Source organism: Ursus americanus, chromosome 18 (genome assembly GCF_024610735.1).
Source record: "Ursus americanus isolate L20-20 chromosome 18, mUrsAme1.1.p, whole genome shotgun sequence".
In the NCBI taxonomy this organism is placed as follows: domain Eukaryota; kingdom Metazoa; phylum Chordata; class Mammalia; order Carnivora; family Ursidae; genus Ursus; species Ursus americanus.
This window is the reverse complement of record NC_142144.1, coordinates 47910394-47937109: the sequence shown is the minus strand read 5'-3', so window position 1 is coordinate 47937109 and position 26716 is coordinate 47910394. Positions and strand designations below refer to the sequence as shown.

Genomic DNA, 26716 nt, shown 5'->3' with positions numbered 1-26716 from the left:
TTAAGAACAGGGTTGTTGTTTTTTTTTTAATCTCTATGATGAAAATTTTCAACATACAAAAATAGAATTATCATCAGCCCAATGTATCCATTATCCAGCTTCAATAATTAATAATGTCATGTGAACTGTGTCCCCCAAAAAGACATGTTGAACTTCTAACCTCAATACCTCAGAATGTGGCCTTATTTGGAAAAAGGGTCATTAAAAATATCATCATTAGGATGAGGTCATTCTGCAACAGGGTGGGCGCTTAATCCTATATGCCTCGTGGCCTTACAAAGAAGGCACATAGATACAAGAGAGGAGGAAGCCATCTGAAGGTGGAGGCAGAGATTACAGCTGTGCCACCACAAGCCAAGGAACACCTGTGGCTACCAGAAGCTGGGAAAGGGGAGAAGGATCTTCCTCTGATGGCTTCAGAGGGACCACGGCCCTGCCAACACCCTGATTCTGGATTGAAGCCTTCAGAACTTATTGTAGCCAGAGACAACAAATTTCTGTTGTTTTAAGCTACCCGGTTTGTGGTACTTTGTATGGCAGCCCCAGGAAACGAAGACACTAACCTATCTTGTTTTGTCACTCATCCCCCTCAAATTTTTGTCAAAACAAATTACAGATATTATACTATTACAAGAATGATATTTAACATACATAGTGTTATTCAACATTTCTAGAACCACCTTCCATTAGCCAAGATTTTGACGAGATTTACTTTTGACAGTTTGTATTATAAAAGCAATAGGTTTCAGGGTTTGGGTTTTATTTTCCATCCCCGTCCCACACTAACTGTAAACTATATGCCCATCACTTGAGATTCTGAAAGTACCCATAGAAGTGAGAGGTTCACTCCTCTCATCCTAGTCGAAGGAACAAAGAGCATATTTTATCCCATTAACAATAAAGACCATAGAGCATTCAATGCATACTACTGTTACGAGACGTTGAGAGAAAAATTCAATAGGTCAATATGCACAGGTCTAGTTAAATCTTACCTTTTAAATTAGGTAGAAGTTCTCCAAGACTACATGGTATTGTGGTTTTCAATCTTTGTTCCACTGGAGAAAACTTAATTAGTGGTGAAAGAGACCGTTTTCTTTCACCAAGGGACATGCGTAAAGATGGTTTTGTATAGTCAACGTGCAAATCATGAGTGCCCAAAAAGTCAAGCATATCATCTGTTTGCACGTTTGTGGGAAGAGGGCTCAATTCTGGTTTGTGTCCTTCAAGTGTTTCAGGATTAGAAAGGTCACTTTCTTCCCTTTTCTTGGATAGAGATTTTTTCAGAGCCTCATATCTATGACAAATAGCCTGTAAATTACAGTCCGATTCTGGAGTAGTTGGTCTTTCTCCCACATCTTCTGGAAAAATGCCACTGTGCATAGGACTGTTTGGCTCCAGTTTAAAATTGGCCTCTGTACTACTGGAGCTATTAAGACTTAAGTTACCAACTTCTTCTGGAAGAGTTTCATGTAATATGCCAAAATCAATATCCTTTAAACTCCTGGAACTAGTTCCACTTGAAACTTGAAAAGAGTCCCATAACATACTTTTATGCATGAAAGGTTCCTTGTAAGAAGCTTGCAAGTGGTCCAGAGAAGACTCCTCTTCACTGCCACCCAACACAACTCTCCTATCACCTACAGCAGGGGAGACTGTCTCTGTTTGGCTCGTTTCTAAAAGCTTGTTCTGTAACGCTGCACACTCCAAACCTTGCTTGCACATTAATTTCTTACTTAACAAATCTGACTGATTTTGTGTTGACGGTCCACCTATGTGACTGGTCACCACACGTTTCTGAGGCACACACTTTAGGCAATCTGAAACAACTTTCTCTTCAGGCAAATGGGAATGGCTAGAACTGGATACTGTGCTTGCTGAGAGAAAGCTGGTCCTGCTAATTTCTCTTGGATTATGTAACACAGGTAAGGATTCGGGCAATACTTCTCTCTGTTCGGTATCCATCTGAATTGGTTCTGTACTTCTGTTATCTTCCATTTCGACAGCTTTTCTCCATGAGCTCCTAATTTCACTTACTAATTAAATGAAGGGGGGAACACAATTTATTAATATTACCAAACAGAGCGTGCAATTAAAAATTTCATTTCTCACATTCAACGTAAAGCTACTCACTCAGTATAGGTTCCACAGATATGCCCACTGGATGACAAGACTCCACAACAAGGGGAGGAGGGTGGGGGAATGGGATAGACCGGTGATGGGTAGTAAGGAGGGCACGTATTGCTTGGTGCACTGGGTGTTATACGCAACTAATGAGTCATCGAACTTTACATCGGAAACCAGGGATGTACTGTATGGTGACTAACATAATATAATAAAAAATCATTAAAAAAAAAAAAAAAGACTCCACAACAAGCCAAAGACCAACAACATCAAAGAATTTCTCGAACTGGTCACACACAAATAACAAAAGCTGTCCCTGAAATGTGCATATACTTTCACACAGCACATACAAATTACGTATATTAGAAAGATGTTTTCTTGTCCGTCTAAGCCAGGTTCAGCAAACTTTTTCTATAAAGGGCAGATAGTAATATTTTAGGCTTTGCAGGCCATCAGTCTGTGGTAACTACTCAACTGTGCCACTACGACATGAAAGCAGCCATAAACAATATGTTGACAAATCAGCAAGCCTGTGTTCGATACAACTTTATTTACAAGAACACACAGGGCAAGCTAGATTTGGTTCACAGCCTGTAGTTTGCTGACCACTGATGTAGGCTGTGGCTGTCCAACGTGAACTGAATCAATTTAACTTCGAATATGAATTCAACCAGTATGATGTGCCATATGGACAACAAAATCAGAATTTTGCCAACAGATTATAGGTTATAAGAAAAAAGTACTGGGCAGTCCAGCTAGCTAGAGTGGGGTAGAAAACATTTCTACACACACAATTTCTGGCTGACGTTGCTGGCTGAGGACTGGAAGGACAAAGCCTACACACTCTATAAATGTGGAGCACAGGTCGGATGTGGAGGCAAAGGGTGTGTGTTTGTTTGGTTTTGCTTTTAAAGATTTTATTTATTTGAGAGAGAGAGAGAGACAGCGAGCGTGTACAAGCAGGGGGAGCAGCAGGCAGAGGGAGAAGCAGGCTCCCCGCTGAGCACGGAGTCCAATACAGGACTCGATCCCACGACCCTGGGATCATGACCTGAACCGAAGGCAGACGCTTCACTGACTGAGCCACCAGGTGATCCAACAGAGGGTGTTTTAAAAGTACTCAACTGAAATATTTTCTAGGAAAGAGCCAAATAAAACAACAAAAACAAAATTGTAGAGTATCACAGCAAAATAACACTGCTTACAAGCTGCCGTATCAGTGAGAACACCCAGATTTAACACTTCAATAAAAGCCCCTTACATCAAAACAAATAGCCATTGCCACTAAACTGAAAGAGAAAAGAATTTTAAAGTGAGTTTCCAGAAGATATGTCAGACCATGTTCTAACAGTAGTAACGTCTAAGAAAGAAAATAAGTGATAGAAATCATTATTAACTTACTCAAGTTTTCTGGCGTTCGGGGAATTTGGTTCCTTGTTAAGAATGGGTTAGACACTAGAGAATCAAATAGTTCCTCTAATTTTACTTCTTTTCCTTTAGAGGGCTGTGGTGAATCAGATAAAACCGCCCTTGCAACCTAAAACAGAAAAGGTAAAGCAAAAATGACCACATTCATTGGTAGAAGGCAACAAATGCCCTGATAAGAACCTATCAGCACCTGATGGTCAGCAGCCCCTAGGACCGCGGACGGCACAAAAAGCCACTCAATGCCACAGCTGCCAGCCACTCTCTATCATCTGTCTAGGCACGAACCTATATGGGGAAATTAAACATAAAACTGTTTCCTCCCTTCTTATCTTAACTGGATATCCTGTTATAAAGGAAAGATAAAAATCTTTATACCTGAGAAGATTCAGAGGTAATCCTGACTACACACCTACTATCTGCCACATCTTTGAACTTGACAATTCTGTATCAGCTAAAGTGACTAGTTTTAAAGCAACAGATTCTTCTTAATTATAACCCACTTGCACAGTAACACCTCTATTAAGAAATGAAATACACTCTGACAACATACTTCTTTGCCAGAAACCTCATCATCAGACATAAATTAGTGAACAAAGAATAAGAACACATTCTAAAATATACATTATGAAGGTAGCACTGTACATTAATTTCAAAATAAAAAACATGCACATTAAAAACACTGCCCCAAGAGCCCTAAAAAATAAACTTCCTACAACCATAATTAAATAGACCCCCATTCACCCTCCCCCATGAAAACAAAAGATTTCTTAGAATTCAAATATTTCTTGTCACAAACACCATTAGAGAAAATTAATTTCACTTTATTTTCAGAGCTTTATGAGATATCTGCTCTTCCATCCCATCCCATTCTACTGCTAATATAAATTCTTTTAATTAAAAATGTCTTTCTTTCCATATCAGGAAAGAAAAACAAACTGACCATCTTTTATGTGGAGTCCATCAACCAACAAAGAGAAATAATATAAACCTGAGAGATTTTAAAGCATTTATAGACCATGAAATGGGCTCAACCTCTTCATGTTACAAACAAGAAAATGACTGATATCCAGCTCTCTTATTTGGACATTGTTAACTTTACTTTGATCAAGATTGAGATAAAAGAGGGAACTCCAATACCAATGTGCACCAATATGCACTAAACCAAATTTTTCTTTCAGTTTCTCAGGAATATAATAGTAGCTGATTTATTTTCAGGCTCCTTATCCAAATTCAAACAATGTTAAGGGATGCTGTGGGTAATGTAATAAAAATAACATTAGAGAATGGCTTGAGAATCTGTGTAAACTTCTGCAGGAAACAGTACAATATTACCATCAAGCAATAGTAGCATTATGTAGTCACTTGCCAGTACAAAGCCACTCGTCAGGAAAATCAAGATCATGAACAATGATGAATTTAATGACTTTTTAAAATATTTAGAAAGCAGAAGGATAAACACTATTCTTAGTGATGATATGATATTGCCTACTCTTTGTTCTAATATTCAAAAAAAGAGGAAGCTTGGCTAAGCAACAGCAACATTCAGATTTTTTTTTTTAAAGTAGATTATTTTAATAGAGTATAATCACTGGGTGTATTTACCCAACAATTTATGTAATGGTTAATTCCAAAAATACCATACATGTGTTATTTTTATACTTTTGGATGATATTTATAGAATGGGACATGGATTCTAAACCATGGATATAATCTTAAATAAGTTTATATTAAATCTATTTCTACTTTTTGGGAGAACCAATTTTGCTCTAACCATGATTTTCATTATCTGTGCCCTCCTTTCCCAAATTAACCCCAGTTAATCAGTAATTAACTGTAACTTCACTTTTGATCTCGACACCAATGAGAAAATGATAGATATTTCAGTGCACTTATTAACAATCTTTTTCTAACCTCTTCTACCAGATGATCTTGCTCTTTTTGGAACGGATCCCTATTTCTAGCTGGCAGAGATGCTGCAAGTGCAGTATTCTCTGTACTCCTTGCAGTAGTTGATGATAGAGAGTCTTCCATTTCAAATTTTGGCGTCTTCTTAGAAGGTGTTTCATTTCCTTCTCGGGGAGTCCGTATCTTCACGTCCTGAAGAGGCAGACATGCAGTGTTAAACTTTAATGACTGTGCCTGATCTTCATGAGAGGTTCCTGAGTTATCACAAACCTATAAAAGGCCAACGTTGTGAAATCATGTGTTCACTGGCACAATTAAATAATTCCAATATTTCCATTTAGAAGCAACAGGATACACGTAAATACAAATTAACTGGGATAGCGGCAAAAATAATATCTTTTTTTTTTTTTAATAAAGATTTTATTTATTTATTTGACAGAGATAGGAACAGCCAGCGAGAGAGGGAACACAAGCAGGGGGAGTGGGAGAGGAAGAAGCAGGCTCATAGCGGAAGAGCCTGATGTGGGGCTCGATCCCACAACGCCGGGATCACGCCCTGAGCCGAAGGCAGATGCTTAACCGCTGTGCCACCCAGGCACCCCCCAAAATAATATCTTAACATAAGTTAGTATGATCAGATTAAAAATTGTTTTAAAATATACCTTCTCAAGTAATCTAACACCGTGTGTATCCGATGATGAAACTGGCTGTGACAGGAAAGAAGCAGGTCTAAAAGGAAAAAAGAGAATAAATCCAAGTTATACACAGGAAAGAATTCCATTCACTTGCTATATCTGAATAATCTAAAGAAACTGTCTGCCCCGTATCTGTCCGTTACGATTTCCCTCAATTCGTCCCGGTCATCGAAAGGCAGTTTATTCTAGGGAGGGATAGTGACAATCAGAGCAGTACTTCAGCCCCATTTGTGTATCAGCCTCCCAAACGGTAAACATTTTCCTCAACCACTATATATTTTAAGTCAACAACATTTTTCATAATGTTGAATGACTTGATGAATACTCAAAAACTTGAGTACAGAGTAAACACAAATTCAATTAACCAGAATCGCATTACTAACTTATCCTTAGGTTTCAGATCACAGAATTTCATTGTAATAGAGACTTCAATATTTTGATCTTTCATGTCCAAAATCAATTGCTCTTACGCTGAATCTTGCGTGACAGGACATAGCTGTTTACACTTACAGTCAAGTCATTAGGTTGTTCAGTTTCAGTTTGCTGCATTCTACACACAGCATTCCTTACTCTCTTAGATTCTCTCTCCCCTTTGGATAAACATAAAAACCTTACACATCAATTACAAAACAAGTTATTAAATTCTTAAAGCCGTCAAAGCAATGATCACTTCATCTTCATCTTGAAAGAGCTTTCAAATTCAATCATGGATGGGGTCTACTCACTGGTCAAAGTTTTGCTACTCCAGGTAATACAAAAGGCAAGATTACCATGAAGACCACTTTCACTATCAAGCATGTTGGTGCTTTGCTTTCTGTTCATAGCCAGAAGTATAAAATTAATAGCTCTAAAACATTTCAAGTAACAGCATATATGCTTTTTCAAACTTTTCCAAATATGTGCTTCTTGGAATCGTTATCTACCTTCCAAACATAATTCAAGATCACTTAAACTGCTCAAGGCTCAACTTTGCCTCAACAGGATATAATCTAGATGTCAAAGGAAAAAAATTAATCATCTACTGTGACTTTATCTTAATTTTTCCAAAAAGTAACATTAAAATGATCAAAAAGCCCCCTGAAACAAGGCTAGCACTCTAAGATGCCACTAGGATGCCACCACCAGACTGTGAGCTCTTGGGAGGACAAAGACTATGTCTTTCCTGGCTATTGCCAGGAACTAACGCGGTGCCTGGTACTTGGCAGTGCAGTACATGTTTGTAACTAACCGACGGATTGACTGAATCAATGAATAAATGTCACTTGAGCATGAGGCTCTATGGATAGATGCCACCAAATTTTTCTATTTGGATCATTCTTACAGAGCCTCATAAAAGACAAAAATAGAAACATATTCTCTCCCTTCCTCTCTTCCTTTTCTGAATTGGCAACATGCTATTAGCCCTGCTAACATCTCAATCCAAGCCAACTTTAAAGCAGCCCTGGCTCAGTCACTCTCTATCTGCTTACTATGCCAAAACTGATGCCCACAAAATCCTAGCACCGTAACAGATAGAGAGAGAGAGTGTTGCTCCCATTATGGCAATTTATCCTAAGTACATCCAAAAGAAAGTAAGAAACGACATGCTTTTTACAGTAGTAAAAAAATTGAGGAAAATCTTAAGTCTAAAACTAAATGAAATGTTACAAAGCCATTGTAAGTAAAAATCAGTAATATAATGTAAAGAAAACATACATAAACACACACAAAAAAAACTGTACTTATGGATATTAATGTTCAGGAAATTTTGAGTGGATTAAATTTATACGTTTATAGATAAAGCCCAAAAAAACAACTTGTAAACAAAGTCTAACAAGGGATTTGTTAGAAATTTTAGCTAATTATTCTTCACTTTTATTTTGTTGTTACAATATATCTACAATTAAAGATATAAAAAACAGAAATTATAGAAAGAGAAAGATATGCTATTAGAATTCAATTTCTGAGACTAAGGATATTTAGTTGGCATGCATGCAAGATCGTACTGCCCTATCTCTGAAATGCAATAAAGGAGGAACTGACTGCCACCACTAGAAATATCATGGAACCCTCCCTTCCAGAAACCAATGCAAAGAAAGGTAGTGCCCAGAGTGTACAGCTCAGGTACCACCAATCACTGAATTCTGGTTTTAAGTATGGTAAAGCCCCCATCAGCTCACTCGGATCAAAAACAGCCAGGAGAGTTATGGAGAAGACTACTTCTATTCTGGTACCTGTGTGTGACAACTGCATGTGAAAGGGCTAATAACACACAGTAATTACTCTAAAAACTACATTCTTTGCCTGTTTTTTAACTGAATAGCTATTATTAATCATAGCGACATATGAATCTCCAAATTAACTATGTTGATACTGACATTAAGATGATGCCACTACAAATAAGAGATGAACTGCACATTAAAAAGGGGTATTATTTTGGGGCGCCTGGGTGGCACAATCGTTAAGCGTCTGCCTTCAGCTCAGGGCGTGATCCCAGGGTCCTGGGATCGAGCCCCACATCAGGCTCCTCCGCTATGAGCCTGCTTATTCCTCTCCCACTCCCCCTGCTTGTGTTCCCTCTCTCGCTGGCTGTCTCTATCTCTGTCGAATAAATAAATAAAATCTTTAAAAAAAAAAAAGGGGGGGTATTATTTTAAGTACAGTATACCTATGTTACACATTATTAATAAAATATTTTATTACAAAATACCTTTACAGTAAAGAATTCTCAGCAACAAGCTTCTTTCCACATGACTCAATCCTTCACCTTTCTTCTGTTTTGCTATCAAGCAGCAATAATCATTCACATCCTGTTGAGCATTTATTTGTCCCTCACCACCAACAGCCTTCCTCTACACCTCCTCCCTTCAATATCCCAAATCTATAATTAAAGTATCAGAAGATAATTAAAAGATCTAAAGGCTTGGAAGAGTATAAATCTGGAAATCAAAGGATATTTAACACAACCTCTTTTTCCTAAATTAAGAGAATTCTATCTACACTAAATTCTTAGGGGCTAAGTGTCTGGCTCCTGTAGAATTCTGATAGTATATCTTGGTACAAAATTCTACTTCAAGAAAGAATCTTGAAGTTCAATGCAGTTCATAAATAAGATCTGATCTATGAACCAATCTCTACTTCCATCAATCTTTCATCCAGCAAGAGACCTTAATTAAATATTTCATTTGCTCTCTCAAGAAAAGACAAATGTTATGTCAAAAACATAACTGAGACTGGGAAGCATCAACTATTCCCCTCTAGCATACTTTAAGAACAAGAGTGATAACGGGGTAAAACAGTGAAGCCCAGTAACTTCACTATCTCTTCAATGTCAAGTCTTCACAACAGATTTAATTATTTTTCTTTAAGTACTCCAAAAATCAACATCACATCCAGATCTAAGAATAAAAATATAAATATTCCACAAGTAATCCTGACTTCCTGTGAATCAGAAAATTACTGCACAGGAAGCAGGGGAAGCAGCAGGCAGAGGGAGAAACAGGTTCCCTGCTGAGCAAGGAGCCCAATGTGGGACTTGATCCCAGAACCGTGGGATCATGACCTGAGCTGAAGGCAGATGCTTAACCAATTGAGCCACCCAGGTGTCCCACCAACAGCTCAATTTCACATATAAATTTTAACTCTTGTTATGCTGTTTGAACTTATTAACTTACTAACGGTACATAGAATGAAGAGAACTTCATTTAAAATTTAGAATTTTCTTTTAGAATTATCCTAAGTAATTTCCCATGTTATTGGAAATTTAGACTGAAAGACCCCTATGTAGGTCAAAGGGTAGTCAGAAAATTAAAAAAAACAATAAAACACCCTATTCAGTATGTCTGTGTTTGATTGCCACTTAGTAACGCTTAGTTTCAAAAAAGAATAAATATATTCCCCAGGTAGATTATATACATTTAGTTTTTTTATTATATAATCTGGCATCTGTTTTAAGAGCCAAAATAGGACAATAAAGAAAACAGGCAACAAAGAAAATAAGAATACTCCTGAAGGATATTATAATAAACTAAGGTTTAGTTTTTTCATATGTTAAATTTTTGGATTAGATTGAATCAGAATTCTTCCTATTTTTTTTTAAAGCATGGAACTCTTTTTATCAAATGGCAATATAAAATCCCCAACATATAATTCAGATAAAAGAACTAGCTGCTCAGGTTGAAATGGAAAAGGGTTAGACCAGTGACGGGCTAAATCAGATTCATTCACAGCACCAGAGGGCGCTGTAGAACAGTCTGAAAACTAGGAGACTAGATGATCTCAAAAGCTCTTTAACTCTTGGATTGTCAACAAGCTAGAAGGGGTTTCACAGAAGTAAAGGCAAAAATTCCCAAGCTTGCATTAGATAATTTCCATACGTGCTTTTTTCCTTCAAATATTAGATAATCCCTTATGAATCCCAACATTTAGACAAACAAGAGAAGGGGGAAAAATGCCTATGTACCAGAAATGTTGAATTTTTCTTGAAAATTTGGATCTACAGTGGAAAAATATTCTCTGGTTACGAGAAGAAAATTACAGATGATCCCATAATAGAGAATCATGGCAATTAAATGAAGATGACACTAAATTAATGAACGAGGGGAAAAAGTCAGTATGAAAATCACATTTGTTTTACCTGTTGCCTAGATCATATACAGTTTCCGGTATATCACTGGCCCTCCTGCAATCATTTTCTTGGTTATGTTGCTTAGGTGTATCTAAAGGAAAATAAACATTAATTACTCTTTAATTATGTTTGTATAGTCTAATATCCAGGGATCGCTTGAAATTCTAGAAAAACTTCTCCAATGGAAGAAAACAGAAAAATCAGACTAATATAAATGCTAACAGAAAAAGACAAGTATTCAATGGAACGCCTGGTGGCTCAGCTGGCTAAGCATCTGCCTTCAGCTCAGGTCATGATCCTGGGGTCCTGGAATCCAGCCCCCATGTCAGGCTCCTTGCTCAGCGGGGAGCCTGCTTCTCCCTCCTCCTGCCACTCCCCCTGCGTGCGCTCTCTCTCTCTCTGACAAATAAATAAATAAAACCTTTAAAAAAGAAAAAAGAAAAAAAAGAGAAAGACAACTATTCGATTGTTAAGTGTACAAATCGGACAGATACAGAATATCCAGAATAAACTCTTACAAAAAGAGTGATAGGTTACAGAGCTGGAATAAACAACTCTAAAATTTGTATGGAACCAGGAAAGACCCCTAATAGCCGAAGGAATGTTGAAAGAGAAAACCAAAGCTGGAAGCATCACAATTTCAGACTTCAAACTGTACTATAAAGCTGTAATCATCAAGACAGTATGATACTGGCACAAAAACAGACATACAGACCAACGGAACAGAATAGGGAACCCAGAAATGGACCAACTAATCTTTGACAAAGCAGGAAAGAATATCCAATGGAAAAAAGACAAGTCTCTTCAACAAATGGTGTTGGGAAAACTGGACAGCCACATGTAGAAGAATGAAACAGGACCATTTTCTTATACCGTACACAAAAATAAGACTCCAAATGGATGAAAGACCTAAATGTGAGCCAGGAATCCATCAAAATCCTAGAGAAGAACACAGGCAGCAACCTCTTCTTGGCCACAGCAACTTCTGGGTAGACACATTGCCAAAGGCAAGGGAAACAAAGGCAAAATGAACTACTGGGACTTCATCAAGATAAAAAGCTTTTGCATAGCAAAGGAAATGGTCAGCAAAACCAAAGGGCAACCTATGGAATGGGAGAAGACACCTGCAAATGTCTTACCAGATAAAGGGCTAATATCCAAAATCTAGAAAGAACTCATCAAACTCAACACCCAAACAACAAATAATCCAATCAAGAAATGGGCAGAAGACACGAACAGACATTTCTCCAAAGAAGACATACAAATGGTCAACAGACACATGAAAAAATGCTCAACATCACTTAGAATCAGAGAAATACAAATCAAAACCATGAGATACCACCTTACACCAATTAGAATGGTTAAAATTAACAAGTCAAGAAACGACAGATGTTGGTGAGGATGAAGAAAAGGGAACCCTCTTACACTGCTGATGGGAACGCAAGCTGGTGCAGCCACTCTGGAAAACAGTGTGGAGGTTCCTCAAAAAGTTGAAAATAGAGCTACCCTATGACCTAGCAATTGCACTACTAGGCATTTACCCCAAAGATACAAACGTTGTGATCTGAAGGGGCACCTGCACCCCAATGTTTATAGCAGCAATGTCCACAATAGCCAAACTATGGAAAGGGCCCCGGTGTCCACTGACAGATGAATGCATAAAGAAGAGGCGGTATATAGATACAATGGAATACTACTTAGTCATCAAAAAAAAAAATGAACTCTTGCCTTTGTAACGACGTTGATGGAACTAGAGAGTATTATGCTATGCGAAATAAGTCAATCAGAGAAAGACAATTATCAAATGATCTCACTGATATGTGGAATTTAAGAAACACGGCAGAGGATCTATAAGGGAAGAGAGGAAAAAATAAAACAAGATGAAATCAGAGGGAGACAAACCATAAGAGACTCTTAATCAAAGGAAACAAACTGAGGGTTGCTGGAGGGGAGGTAGGTGGGGGACATTAAGGAGGGCACGTGATGTAATGAGCGCCGGGTATTATATGCAACTGATGAATCACTAAATTCTACCTCTGAGACTAATAATACACTATATGATAACTAAATTGAGTTTAAATAAAAAATTTTTTCAAGTGACAGGTTTATACTAAACCATATTTCAAAAAAAGTGATAGTCCGTAGTTCTCCAGCATGATATAGTCATGCTTCTTGTTTTGGTACACAGGCCTTATGTGCAATTACCACACAAATCAGCAAGGCCAAAAAAATTATACTATTTAGCATATTTCAGCCCAGCATCTATGACATCAGGCAATTTACTTATTCTTCAACGCATCAAGAATTATGTGCCACTGCTATACTAACAAAGAGAAAGAAAGAAAAGGTGGAGACCCTGGCTTTAAGGAGTCAGTCTAAGAAAAAGACTATTGCTGAGTAGAGAATTATGGCATGCTGCTACTGTATTAGGAGAGAAAACAGGCACGGAATGCAAGGAGGCAGAAAGGCACCTGGCCCAGAATGGGGAATGTGATGAGGACGTAAAGGTACTGGGAGAATAGGGTACAAGTTTGATGTGCCAGAGTGGAAGCATGGTAGGAAACAAGATTGGTGAAGAAAGCCATGGCTCCGTTACAGAGGATTTGTTATTCTAGGAACTCCTCTTCTTTCAACATGTTAGCTTCTGAAAGACTTTCCCTATTTATACATGTGTCCAAAGTGTTATTGTATAAGAAACCAATGTGTATACTATGTGAACTTTTCTTTTTAATCCACCATAATAGTATGCTATACTATAAACATTTTCGGTACCCTCTGCTTTTCCACATACCAATGATGATGGAATTACCCAAATTCATAAAACATTCTAAAAATGAGCACAAATACAAAAATTGTATCACAAAACTAGTAGACAACAATAAACTAAAATAATTAAGCACAACCATAAGTTGTGGTAGGCAGAGATGCACATTAGTTCTGCTATGTAAGAAAGTTTGTAAGGTAAAAGTTGCTAAGTGAAAAAGCATCTAGAGGGGTGCCTGGGTGGCACAGCGGTTAAGCATCTGTCTTCGGCTCAGGGCGTGATCCCGGCGTTCTGGGATCGAGCCTCACATCAGGCTCCTCCACTGGAAGCCTGCTTCTCCCTCTCCCACTCCCCCTGCTTGTGTTCCCTCTCTCACTACCTGTCTCTCTGTCAAGTAAATAAATAAAATCTTTAAAAAAAAAAAAAAAGCACCTAGAGCTTATTTTTCCCCCTAAAGGTGATAGAAAGCCACTGATGTGTACTACACCAAGAGATGAAAAGGATCGTATTTTCATATTTGCACTACAGAAGGATCACTGATAACCATTTGCAACATAGAGTAGGTAGAATATGGAGGCAGGGTAGCTAGTTAGAACACAATTAAAGGCAAGAAATAGAAAACCAAGCTATAGCACTAAAGCTGTGAAGAGAACAGAGGGGACATACACAACATGGTAATAAGGAGGTAAAAACAAAACTGAACTCACCAGAACAAAGCAAACCAAGCTGCAGCAGACAATGACTCCTACCATAAACACACTAGAACTGCAAAATAAAATGTAAGAAAAAGAAAGGAATACCCAGAATAACAAATAAAAATCACCACGTGCCAGGACTAAAGATGGAAAGCATTTAAACTCCAACTGAGACACGAAGGCTAAACGGCGGCTCTGGAGCTGAACAATGATTTAATGCCTACATAACAACAAACATCACCTCAGGCCACTCAGGCTGGGATCTGAGAAACTGCCGTAAGGCCAGAACATTGCAAAGGCTGCTCAGCCCCTGAAGAGATTATAAAAATTCTGCCAACTCAACCAGGGAAGTAACAGGGAAGCTTGCTGTCTACCTGGAATCCTGGGTAAAAAGGACTGGAGAAAATAAATTTTAAATCTATCTAGCCTACTCAAAAGGAGCCAAAATTATATTGGCTACTTGTGGGAATCCCAAACCAAAGACATTAACTGCCTAGTTCAAGGAAAATACCTAGGACCCTAGGTCATGCAGAGACCATTCTACAACTCAGGGCCCAGGTGACTCCTTCAGAGGTGGATCCACTGAAGTTGAGGTCACAATCAAAAAAAAATTTTTTTTAAGATTTTATTTTTAAGTAATCCCTAACACCCAGCATGGGGCTCAAACTCACAACCCCAAGATCGACTGTCACATGTTCTTCTGAATGGGCCAGCCAGGTGACCCCACAATCAAACATTTTAATAGGAAACCTGAACAGCTATGAAAATGAGCAGGCAGGGGCACTTGGGTGGCTCAGTCATTTAAGCATCTGCCTTCAGCTCAGGTCATGATCCCAGGTCCAGCCACACACTGGGCTCCCCGCTCAGCAGGGAACCTGCTTCTCCCTCTCCCTCTCCCTCTGCCTCTGCCTGCCACTCCCTCTGCTTGTGCTCTCTCCCTCTCTCTGTCAAATAAATAAACAAAATTTTAAAAAGGAAAAAAAAAGAAAATGAGTAGACAGAACATATAGAAGCAGTCTGAAACACAGGATATTTACTGAATAAGATCAAATCAATACATTTAAAATATCTGGCAAAGAAACAAAAACAGGAGCCATAATGAAAGCAGATGATATCATGAAAAGAACAGGTAATTTCTGAAAAAGAAGCAAATGGAAAGAAATGAAAAGCACAACCATGAAAGCCAAACACTAAATGGACATGTCAAAAAAGAGATTAAATGTAACTAAAAAGATAATTAGTGAACCATAAGCCTAGAGCTACAAAGACGTTATAAATACAAATGAGAAGTTTAAGATACACTTAGGACAGAATCAGAAGTCCCAACAACAAGAGCTCCAGAAGTAAATCATCAAAAGAATGACTGAGACAATGTTAGAAGCGATATTAGTGAATACATTTCCAAAACAGAAAATGTGAGCCTTCACATTAAATAAGCACACACAGGCCCAAAGTTTAAAGAAAAATAAATCCACATTTAGACACATCTAAATGAACCTGCATAATACAAAACTAAATAAGTACAAGTCTTAAAAGCAACCAGAGATTAAAAATTACCTACAAACGAATGACCATTAAACTGACAACAGAGGTCTCAGAAACAACAGAAGGCAGAAAATAATGTGATCATATCACTGACATTGTAGGAAAACTGAGCTTTGGTCTACAATTTTATATCCAGCCAAACTATCATTCAGAAATTAGTGAAAAGAAAGACATTTTCACAGAAAAACTAAGAGATTTTACTATCCCGTGTTCATCACAAAAAGAATTAAAGAATGTACTTTTGAGATATACTTTTGAAAAGGAGAATAAAAGCAGTAATCTTGACCCCCAAAAAAAATCACTAAATGTGTTGGTAAATCTAAACACACAACAATTGTTAAAAACAATTTCTAACAACGTCACTTAAAAGGGGGGACAGGGGCATTATTCTACAACAAGTCAGTAAGAGGACAAAACAACCAAAAGCAATGAATGAACCCTCCTTAGATCTTAGTTCAAAATATAAACATTTACACAGGACATTCTGGAGTATAATAAGAAAAATTTATTCGTATGCCAGAAGAGCGTTATACATAGTTAGATCCATACACATGTAGTAAAATTATTTTTATAAACATACATCAGAATAAACTTAAGATTCAGGATAATGGTCACATCTGCAAATGCAGGAAGAATGGGGTCAAGGAAAGGAAAACCTAAAATATTGCAGGACACCTGGATGGCTCAGTTAGTTAAGCATCTGACTTCAGCTCAGGTCATGATCTCAGGGTCCTGGGACTGAGCCCCCAGTAGGGCAAGGAGTCTGTTCATCCCTCTGCCCCTCCCCCTTCTCATGCTCTCTAATAAATAAATAAAATCTTTTTAAAAATATATAAAGGGGCACCTGGGTGGCTCAGTGGGTAAGCATCTGCCTTCAGCTCAGGTTATGATCCTAGGGTCCTGGGACTGAGCCCCAGGTCAGGCTCAGGGAGCCTGCATCTTCCTCTCCTTCTGCAGCTCCCTCTGCTTGTGTTCTCTCACTCTCTCTCTCCCTCTCAAATAAATAAAATCTTCTTTTAAAAATCCAAAATATTGCACAGCTTTGGGGCGTCTGGGTGGCTCAGTCATTAAGCATCTGCCTTCGGCTCGGGGCATGATCCCAGCATCCTGGGATCGAGCCCTGCTTCGGGCTCCCTGCTCTGCTGGGAGCCTGCTTCTTCCTCTCCCACTCCCCGTTTGTGCTCCCTCTCTCACTGGCTGTCTCTCTGTCAAATAAATAAATAAATATATTCTTTAAATATATATATATATATATATATTGCAAAGCTTTGACAGAAAGTGTTTGGTGAAGAGGTTATTTATAATATTCCCTGCACTTTTAATATGCTGAAATATAATTTTTTAAGACACGATTTTAAAGAAAATTTCAAGTAAGATGTAATATGTAAAGTGTAGGAGGGAAAAAGTTGTTTTACTACAAAAAGCATAAGATAATGTTAAGGTCCCTCACCTCAGATCAAAGCTCTACCTGTTCAGGGGAAAAAAAAAAAAAGGAACCCTCAGAGTACAAATGCTGCAATGTCTGGAGGAGAGCATTACCTCAAAGGACCTATCAAACGCTTCTAAAATGTGCCCTTCCACTGCACTTCCTAAACAGACGCAAATATGCCCTCACTTTCAAGACAGAAATCTCTGAATGGACATGAGGACTAATTTCACGGTTTCACAGGACCTAAAAACTAAGTCTTGCCAGAGAGCAATGGCCCCTTCCAAGATGAAGTGAAAACAAAATGCCAATCAAATATGCCAAGCGCTCTAAGAGTCATTCTATCATCCTAAGTAATGCTCTACCGGAAGCTCTTCGTCGTTCATCAAATTGTGCAGTCTCTTCTGTCTTCTTTTGACTAGTGCCTATCCTGAGCCTTGCACTCTAATCTATGACCTTTCCTAACCAGTGCCCTCCACATGTACACTCAACTCCCAAACCAATCACCCGTCCCAGCTGTGTTCACCCTTTTCTTCCTAAGTCCTGTGCTAACTACTGCCATGACCTTTGGCCTGCATGAACTCAACTATGGCCTACATCTATCACATGCTCCAGCCTGGCTACATAATTCACAGGATTTTTTAACGCATTTATTCCTCCTCTTATTTATCTAACATTTACTGAACTCAAAAACAATTTCTTCTACACGAGTACTAGGCAACTGGGGAAACTGAATATAAAATGGGTTATCAGATATTGTAGAGAAATTAATTTTTTTAGGTGTGATAGTGGTTTTATAGTTCAGGAAACTGAGATATTATAGAATTATAATTTTTTAGATGTGACATTACTATGGTAGTTACATAGGAAAAGTATTTTTATGGGAATACATGCTGAAACACTTGAGTGAAGTGTTACAATGTCTAGAACTTACTTGGTTTAGCAAAAACACATACATACACATATAAAGCAATGTAGCAGATGCTGACAGTTAAAACAGGTGGTATTCAAGTAATGTACTATTCTTTCATGTTAAACAGTTGTGGGCTTCTTTTTTTTTTTTTTTAAGATTTTATTTATTTGACAGAGATAGAGACAGCCAGCGAGAGAGGGAACACAAGCAGGGGGAGTGGGAGAGGAAGAAGCAGGCTTATAGCGGAGGAGCCTGATTGTGGGGCTCGATCCCATAACGCCAGGATCACGCCCTGAGCCGAAGGCAGACACTTAACCGCTGTGCCACCCAGGCGCCCCAGTTGTGGGCTTCTACACAAAAACTTGTAAACAAATGTTTATAGCAGCATTACTCACAATAATAAAGAAACAACCCAAATGACCATCAACAGATGAATTTAGTCATACAATAGAATGTATTCATAAAAAGTAATGAAGCATTAATACATGCTACAACTTGAATGCACCTTGAAAATACTGTGCAAAGTGAAAAATTCTGCAAGTGAAAGAAACCAGACACAAAAAGCCTCACATTATATAACGCCATTTATATAAAATATCCGGCATAGACAAATCCATAGAGAGGAAGTACATTTTGTGGTTGCCAGGGATTGGGAAAGGGGAAAATGGGGAGTGATGGGTACAGGATTAATGGGTATAGGATTTCCTTTTTTTTTTTTTAAAGATTTACTTATTTTTGAGAGAGAGAGAGCAAGAGTGTGGGGGAGGGTGGTAGGGGGGAAGGAGAGGGACAAACAGACTCTGTGCGGAGCGAGGCGCCTGAGGCAGGGCTCAAACTCAGGACCCTGAGATCATGACCTGAGCCAAATACAACAGTCAGATGCTTAACCAACTGAGCCACCCAGGAGCCCCTAGGATTTCCTTTCAACATAATAAAAATATTTTGGAGCTAAAAAGTGGTGATGGTTGCACAATTTTGTAAACTTACCAAATGCCACTGAGCTGTACACTGCAATGACAATAAAAAATAATGGGGGGGACACAAGACAAAAATGTAAAGAAACTGCTATCATAGTTGAGAAATACTGATGGGAAGGAGGTTTAAGAGAGAGAAAAAGAAATAACCAACCTGGAAGTGAAGCAGGATACTGCAAAAGAATACTCTTTGCATATACTTCTTCTGAAGCAGGATCAAATGAAAGAGGAGACATTGGTGGTAAAAGATCCACAGCCTTAAAACACAGAATTCATCATTTTGAAATACGCATGTACTCACTACCACAATAACACTACTAAGTTAATCTGTGAATGGATGATTTTCCCCCTAACGAAGACAGAATTACCAAGCATGTAAATTATCCTAGAACTATTTTTAAACCAAGGAGTACAATATTAGAACAAGGGGACTACTCTGTCCTCCAACTGTGCCTCAAATGTAATACTACCTCACAGCAAAAGAAATGTCTTTCTTTTTAATATAATCCTCTGAATCTAAAAATATTAACTATAAATCACAAAGCAGCCTGATGAATACTCTAATATGTACTTAGAAAAATTACAGAAACCAAAACATTTAAACTTTAGGCTCAGGTGCAAAGATGACAACGTACACAGGAATAGCATTCCTAGATCATTTGTAACATAAATCAAAAGATTGCCTTACATTAAACTACTCTCCAAAAGGCAAGTCAACATTACTTACTGGAGTCCAACCTTTAATTAGACTGAAAGGAGACAGACCAAGAAATTCTTTCCACTTCTTATGCCATTCTCCTTGTTTTTCAACAACAGAATGTTTTATACTGGTGAGATCTTCTTTGATTTTACACCTATGATAGCATAAAAAAAGAACTTCATTCAAAACATAAATATATAAAAATATTGAGTAAAATTTAAGAATACAACAGTTTGTAGAAAAAAGGGAAGAAAACATAGCTGGAAGTTCAACCAGTACAGCACATACAAACCGAATAAACTCTCACAATGAACATTCAGAACCTAAACTACCTTTTTGCCTTTAAAGACCAGAAAGCAATCATACATCTATTATTCCACTTATCTTTAAAATATTCTTTTTCCCTAGTTGTAAACAAGTCCAAATTCTATACCTACTCTCCATCCACTCCTAAGTGCAGCCCATACCTCCCAGTTACTCCACTCGAATAAAAAAATTTTTCTGAGGCTTAGTTTTATTAAGTAGACTCCAAAGAAAAGCTTGAGAACGTTAAAATTATTTCATAAAGAATTATTACTAAGGGCAAATAATTTATTCTAGACAAAAAGAAAACTACATTAATTGTCCTTTCTATTTAATGTGTCTCTCTGGAGTTTCTGAGTTCTAATAAAATGTTCTTATTTGTTTGCCAAAGCTAAAGAGTTGTCAACTACATGAGTTCTGCTGAGAAATTATCAAAACCACCCTACTCCTCCCCCAGTAATGCAACAAAACATCTTTCTACAGTACCTCATATGCTTCAGATCTGATAATCTCTCTCTCTGAAGTTTGGTCTCCTTTTCAAGGAAGTGAAGGTCTATTGTCAGTCTTGCTGGGTCGGCCTGACAACGTTCATATTTCACTACTTTCAAAACTTCATTTAATAACTGAATAACTGTTAACAGGTTCAATTTTCCAGCCTCATAAACATTTCCAATGTGCAACTAAGGATTCAGAGGGGGAAAAAAAAAGTGGCTTTTAAGATAATAAACTGTTAGATAAATATATTTACATTTTTTACTATTATATAAAAAGGTTACCTTAAAGAAGAGGGAAAAAAGTCAAATGTCTACCCAAAAATGAAGCCAAGGAAACAATTTTGGTCCAAAGAAAACTACTATGAGGAATTTAACATGGCGTGCTATGTTTTTATATTATGCAAAAAAGTTGCAAGCTAGAATAAAAGAAATGCAAATAAATGGAAAGCAAACTGAAGACCAAGGAGAAAGAGCAGGTTTGGTGAAAGATCATGAATTCATGTTTTAACTGAAGTTGCAAATTGATGGCCCATAACAACTGAATCCAAACTTAGACATGTTTATTTAGCCTGCACAATTCCAGTATTTTAAAATCATTTGAATTAGTTGCCAATCAACTAAAAATCTTAGATTTCACATAAAAACTATTATTTCTCCAAAGACCTCATCACTTCCTACTTTACCCCTTTTGTTACACACAATTAGCATATATTACCTATTTAGTCTGTAGGAATCTGAATTTGCAGACTCTGATTTTTACATCCTGGGAATTTGCAGTGCCTGGCGTGTTACCTATTACAGTGAAAGCTTTTCAGCATCACAACACTATTTTACCTTTGTATTCCCCTATACTATAATTAATGCCTGGGATACAGCCAGGTTATCCAGATGGAAATGTCATATAAGCTAGTGGAAATAATTTGGTGGAGTTTGGGTTGACGGAGAGAGACTGGAAATACCAATTTGGGAATATTATGAAATTGGAGAATACTATGACACCGATGAAACCATAGAATTAAGAAAATACAGATGACTGTAATGTGGGAAAGAAAAGTAGGCACTAAAGGAACCATAGAAAACACTTTCATCTGAAAGTTAGAGAAAAAGGAATCAGTAGAAAAAACTGAGAACAGCAGATGAAAAACCACAAGAGAGGAAAGACACCTAGGTCACAAAAGCTAATGGAAGAAAAGACTAAAATACTTACCAGCATCAGGATGAGAGAGAAACCACAGGATAGAGACATTTTAAAAAGACATTCAGCAAATAGGAGATCACTGCTGCTCTCCTTCAGAACTTATAGAGAACTAGTACTATATCATCCTCCTACTAAGTAACCTCCTCCATCTCTCTACGGTATGGTGTAGCACCACAAAAAGGATGAACAATTAATAAAAGTTACTGTATATAAATATATACACTGTTATATATAATATATACATGGTTAACAACAGCCTTTATGAATGTTTAACTAGATTTATTCACAAAAATAAATTCTGAAGACAGAAAAACATTGTAAGAGAAAGAATATACATTATTTATGTTTATATATTATATATTATATATTCAATACAAGTATTTATTATTATTATATATAATAATTACATAAAGAGAGTTTTCTCAACAGTTTACTTAGTATCAGATGCTTACCTGACACATTTGTCTCTCTATTTTGTCAAGTAAGAGACTTGGAATATTGATAGCAACGTTAGTTCCATCTAAAGTATATTGGTTAACAAGATTAAGGACTGCATTAACAACTTCTCTTTCTTTTTCCAAATACACGAGTGTTTCATTCACTGAAGCCCACAAAGACCGAACCTTAGAAAACAGAGAAAACGTTAGTTCCATCTAAAGTATATTGGTTAACAAGATTAAGGACTGCATTAACAACTTCTCTTTCTTTTTCCAAATACACGAGTGTTTCATTCACTGAAGCCCACAAAGACCGAACCTTAGAAAACAGAGAAAACCTTAGAAAACAGAGAAAAGTCTATACATAACCTGTACATGTATTAAAGAAATGTAAAACACAAACATATGCTCACTCTCAGGAACAAATGAAGTATTTCTGTAATGATTTCTGGTGAGAAAATGAATTAACTGTCTAAAAGCACTGATACTAATTCCAAAGGGATTTTAAAACTAAAGAATTTCTCAGGAGAAAAATAAAACAAAACAAAACACGAATTTCTCAGGAGAATTTAGCCCACCATGATTTTTGAAACAAATCTAAGAAACTTCATACTACCAAGATGCAATTACCATTTCCCGTGTTTTGACATGCCACCAATCTAACAGAAACTTTTCAGCAGGGATGCCTGGGGGGCTCAGTTGGTTAAGCATCTGCCTTCAGCTCAGGTATAATCCCAGGGTTCTGAGATACATTTCCACATCAGGCTCCTTGCTCATTGGGGAGCCTGCTTCTCCCTCTCCCTCTGCCCCTCCACCCCACTCATGCTGTCTCCCAAATAAATAAATAAAATCCTTAACGACAACAAACAAACAAACAAAAACTTTTCAGGGAGAAGTAATAAAAGATTTTGGCAGGGAGGGGAAAGAACCACTACACATCAATTTTAAGAGTCATTCAAGTTTCAAAAGGTTAAAATATGAAAAACAATGCTTCTTTAAAAGCAAAGAATCTTAGGCATATACCAACCTGTTTATGTTCATTACATGCATGTGTAATAAGGTTAATAGGTGGTAACTACACTTGCAGTGAGCACAGCATAACAAAGAGTTGTCCAATCACTATGCTGTACACCTGAAACTTACATATAACACTGTGTGCCAACTACACTTCAATTAAAATAGTAAAAAAAAAAAAAAAAAAAAATTAAAGAATGTTCACAGCATTTCTATTTGTAATAGTCAAAAACTGCAATTAACCCAAACAGCTACCTGGAGTAAAAAAAAAAAAATATGTTGTGCTATATTCATAAAACACTACATAGCATTGAGAATGAACACACTACAACCTATGCTACAACAGCACAGATAAAACAGCATGAATCAAAGAAAACAAACACAAAAGAATATATTCTATATACTCCCCTGTATATAAAGTTCAAGAAGAGGCAAACTAATCTTTAATGTAAGAAGTAAGGGAAGTATTTACTCTTGGGGGGAAAATGGTTGTAAATGAAAGGGGGCTTGCGGCTTCTGGGGAAATGTTCTGTTCCTTAAACTGTATGCTGGTTAAATACATGTATTCACTTTGTGAAATTTTATCAGACTATACACTTAAGACTTTTGCACTTTTTTGTACATATGTTATGCCTTAAAAGAATTTATAAAGGTGGGAGGCACAGTAATTATACCCATGTTTGTGTTTGTGTCTTCCCGTGGTACAAGGTAAAAGCTGTCCCCAAAGAAGACTCATTGGCTGGCAGTCCCGAGGTCTCACAGGATAGCATTTCCTTGGTGGACAAAGATCCAGGATCTGAGTCTTAGATTTTTTTTTTCTTTTTTTCTGGTTCTCAGATTTTTACTTTTATCTTGTTAATGGATAAAAAATTGACCAGACACAGAGAAAGTGAACATTAACCAAACTCAGGAGAGATCAATGTGAAAACTTTTAAACAGGTTTCACATCAACCTATTAAATTTACAAAGATACTGTGTTCAGTAATAGAAGTATTCATATTCACGAAGCTGGAAGATCCATGAAAGAAGTGACTTTGCTTCTTTCCTTCACTTCTGTAGCTCTAATATCTACAATGCTTGGCACATGGCAGGTGATCAATAAGAATTCAATGAATGGCTGAATAATTATTTCCTGAGGAGGGCACTCACCTTTTCCAGTGACAAACTGCCTGGGAAGCCAAATTAACACCCAAAGCAGCTCAGTAACCATAAAAACAGAACAAAGAGCTTGAGAGAGATTTCTTCTAAACACAAAAGCCTAAGAAAACACTCCAATCTCACATCAAAGCCACCCTCCGAAAATCTCAGATTATTTATGTCTGCCAGATTCCTCCCTACGGCCAACCCAGCTTCAATGTGACTTCTCATTTTTCTTCCATACTTACCATCTCCCTTCAATTAACATATTTTATTTACATAAATTAACACAACTGATTAAGTTACAATCAAGCTGAACTTTTAACCATATTTAAAACTGCTTTTGTATATATTTAGTCTTATAAATTTTAAGTTAATTTTTCCATTATATTCATGCTTTTTAGTGGCACCCTGTTGATACCTCAACATATCACTTATTAATGAATTTTTTTTAAAAAATGCAACAGTTTTACCAAAAGAAATGATAAAAACAGAGAACATAAGAGTCCAATTTAGTAAGTCAACACTGCACATCACAAAAGAAAGAAAGATTAAATTTCTCCCTTAAAAAGTTACCTCACCTTCTGGATTTTCTCTTGTAGATTACTTTGGTCATCATAGGGTTCCATTCTAGTTAAAAAATAAATGATCTCATTAGTCATTTTTTAAAAATCTCATGGTAATTTACCATCAAAAGAGCGAACTGATCTATAAACCCACCAACAACCATTCCAATGAAAAACAAAAATAAAATTCTAGCTCAAAGCAATAAATTTTTTTAATAGATTTTATTTATTTATTTGACAGTGAGAGAGCAAGAGAGCACAAGCAGGGGAAGCGGCAGAGGAAGGAGGAGAAGCAGGCTCCCGGCTGAGCAGGGAGCCCAACACGGGACTCAATCCCAGGACCCCCGAAATCATGACCTGAGCCAAAGGCAGACGCTTAACCAATTGAGCCACCCAGGCACCCCGAAAGCAATAAATGTATTAGAAAAACTGGAGTAGGAATCAGAATTATGTTCTGATCCTATGGGATTCGTTTTCTTACTGGTAAAATGCAGGAGCTGCACTAAGGCAACTTTCAGCTCTGATCTAAAGGTCACTTACTTTTTTATTTGGTTTTGCTGTTCCATACATTCTGATCTCAAATTTCGTACCTGTTTAACTGACAACCTGTAAGAAAACATATAAATGACAACTATAATTCCATTACAATTAACTGGTGTAGACCACTTTGACATTTTCCCCCATTTCTTATCTTTGCTTAAGACCTCTCTTCCAAATACATCCAGCAGCCAGCTAAAGGAGTCTAGACTTCCTTCAAGAGTTACAGGAGTGATCTAACATATAGGCAGCTATTGAGGTGGAACAGGACTTCTTGGCTCATATACACTCTGTCTTCAAAGAAAAATGCTGGAAGTAAGACTACTCTGCTTTCTTATCCCTGTCACACACGCTTAGGGGATAAATTTAAATGTTACCCACGACGGGCGACATTGTAGTTTTAAGGTGATTTCAAAGGATTTTCTAGTTTTCACAATAGATGACACAACATTTAAAAAGTTGTCTTACTGTGGTTGTTTATAATCATAAAAAATTAGACACATTCTATTTCTTGAGAGTAGGAACCTTGCCTGTCTTGTTTAATGCTGTAGGACGGTGCCTAAACAATATCTGGCACACAGAAGTAACTCAAATAAAAATTTGCTGACAATGCCAACCACATACCGCTATTTACATTTAAACTTAAATTAATAAAAAATTCAGTTCCTTAGTCATACCAGATATATTTAAAATGTTCAGTGGCAATGTGTGACTACTGGCTACTATGTCAGATAATGCAGTTATACAGCATTTCCATTATCATAGAAAAGTACCATTGGACAAAGGCATTCACTAGACATAGACCATTTGGTCTGGTGTGCTTCCTCCTTCCACAAAGGAAGACTCCATTGTCTCATCTGACTAGATGGCTGACTAATCCTGTAGCCACAAATGCAATGTATCTTCCCTTCAGGTATGAAATTCATCATACTTAGAACAGGCTGTCTGATTGTTTTGTGCCTACTTCTTAATAAATTTTATAAAATGAAAAAAATTGCTGACAAGAGGAACTTAAATATAACATTAGATGAGATGGTTAAATAAACTACAGAACACCTATTTGATGGAATACCCACTTAATGGATACTCAACAGACTATTAAGTAGATATTAAAAGCAATATACTTTAGAAAATTTTAGAAATAATAAAAATATTTTTTAAAAATTTTAATAGAAGCAATATAGTATGGGGGCGCCTGGGTGGCACAGCGGTTAAGTGCCTGCCTTCGGCTCAGGGCGTGATCCCGGCGTTATGGGAT

The 26716-nt window shown here is 37.2% G+C and overlaps 1 protein-coding gene and 1 non-coding gene across 2 annotated transcripts in view; both read right to left on the bottom strand.

Moving 5' to 3' along the window:
* HAUS6 (HAUS augmin like complex subunit 6) overlaps positions 1-26716 on the bottom strand; it is a 40870-nt gene that overhangs the window by 3843 nt on the left and 10311 nt on the right. The window contains 11 exon segments of the mRNA XM_087869618.1: positions 993-2033; positions 3523-3658; positions 5461-5646; positions 6117-6183; positions 10765-10846; positions 19227-19329; positions 19800-19926; positions 20562-20755; positions 22220-22390; positions 24937-24985; positions 25462-25527. Of these exon segments, the coding sequence (XP_087725744.1) occupies positions 993-2033; positions 3523-3658; positions 5461-5646; positions 6117-6183; positions 10765-10846; positions 19227-19329; positions 19800-19926; positions 20562-20755; positions 22220-22390; positions 24937-24985; positions 25462-25527 (2222 nt within the window).
* On the bottom strand, positions 6265-6395 carry LOC123781387 (small Cajal body-specific RNA 8). The gene has a single exon (XR_006776716.1).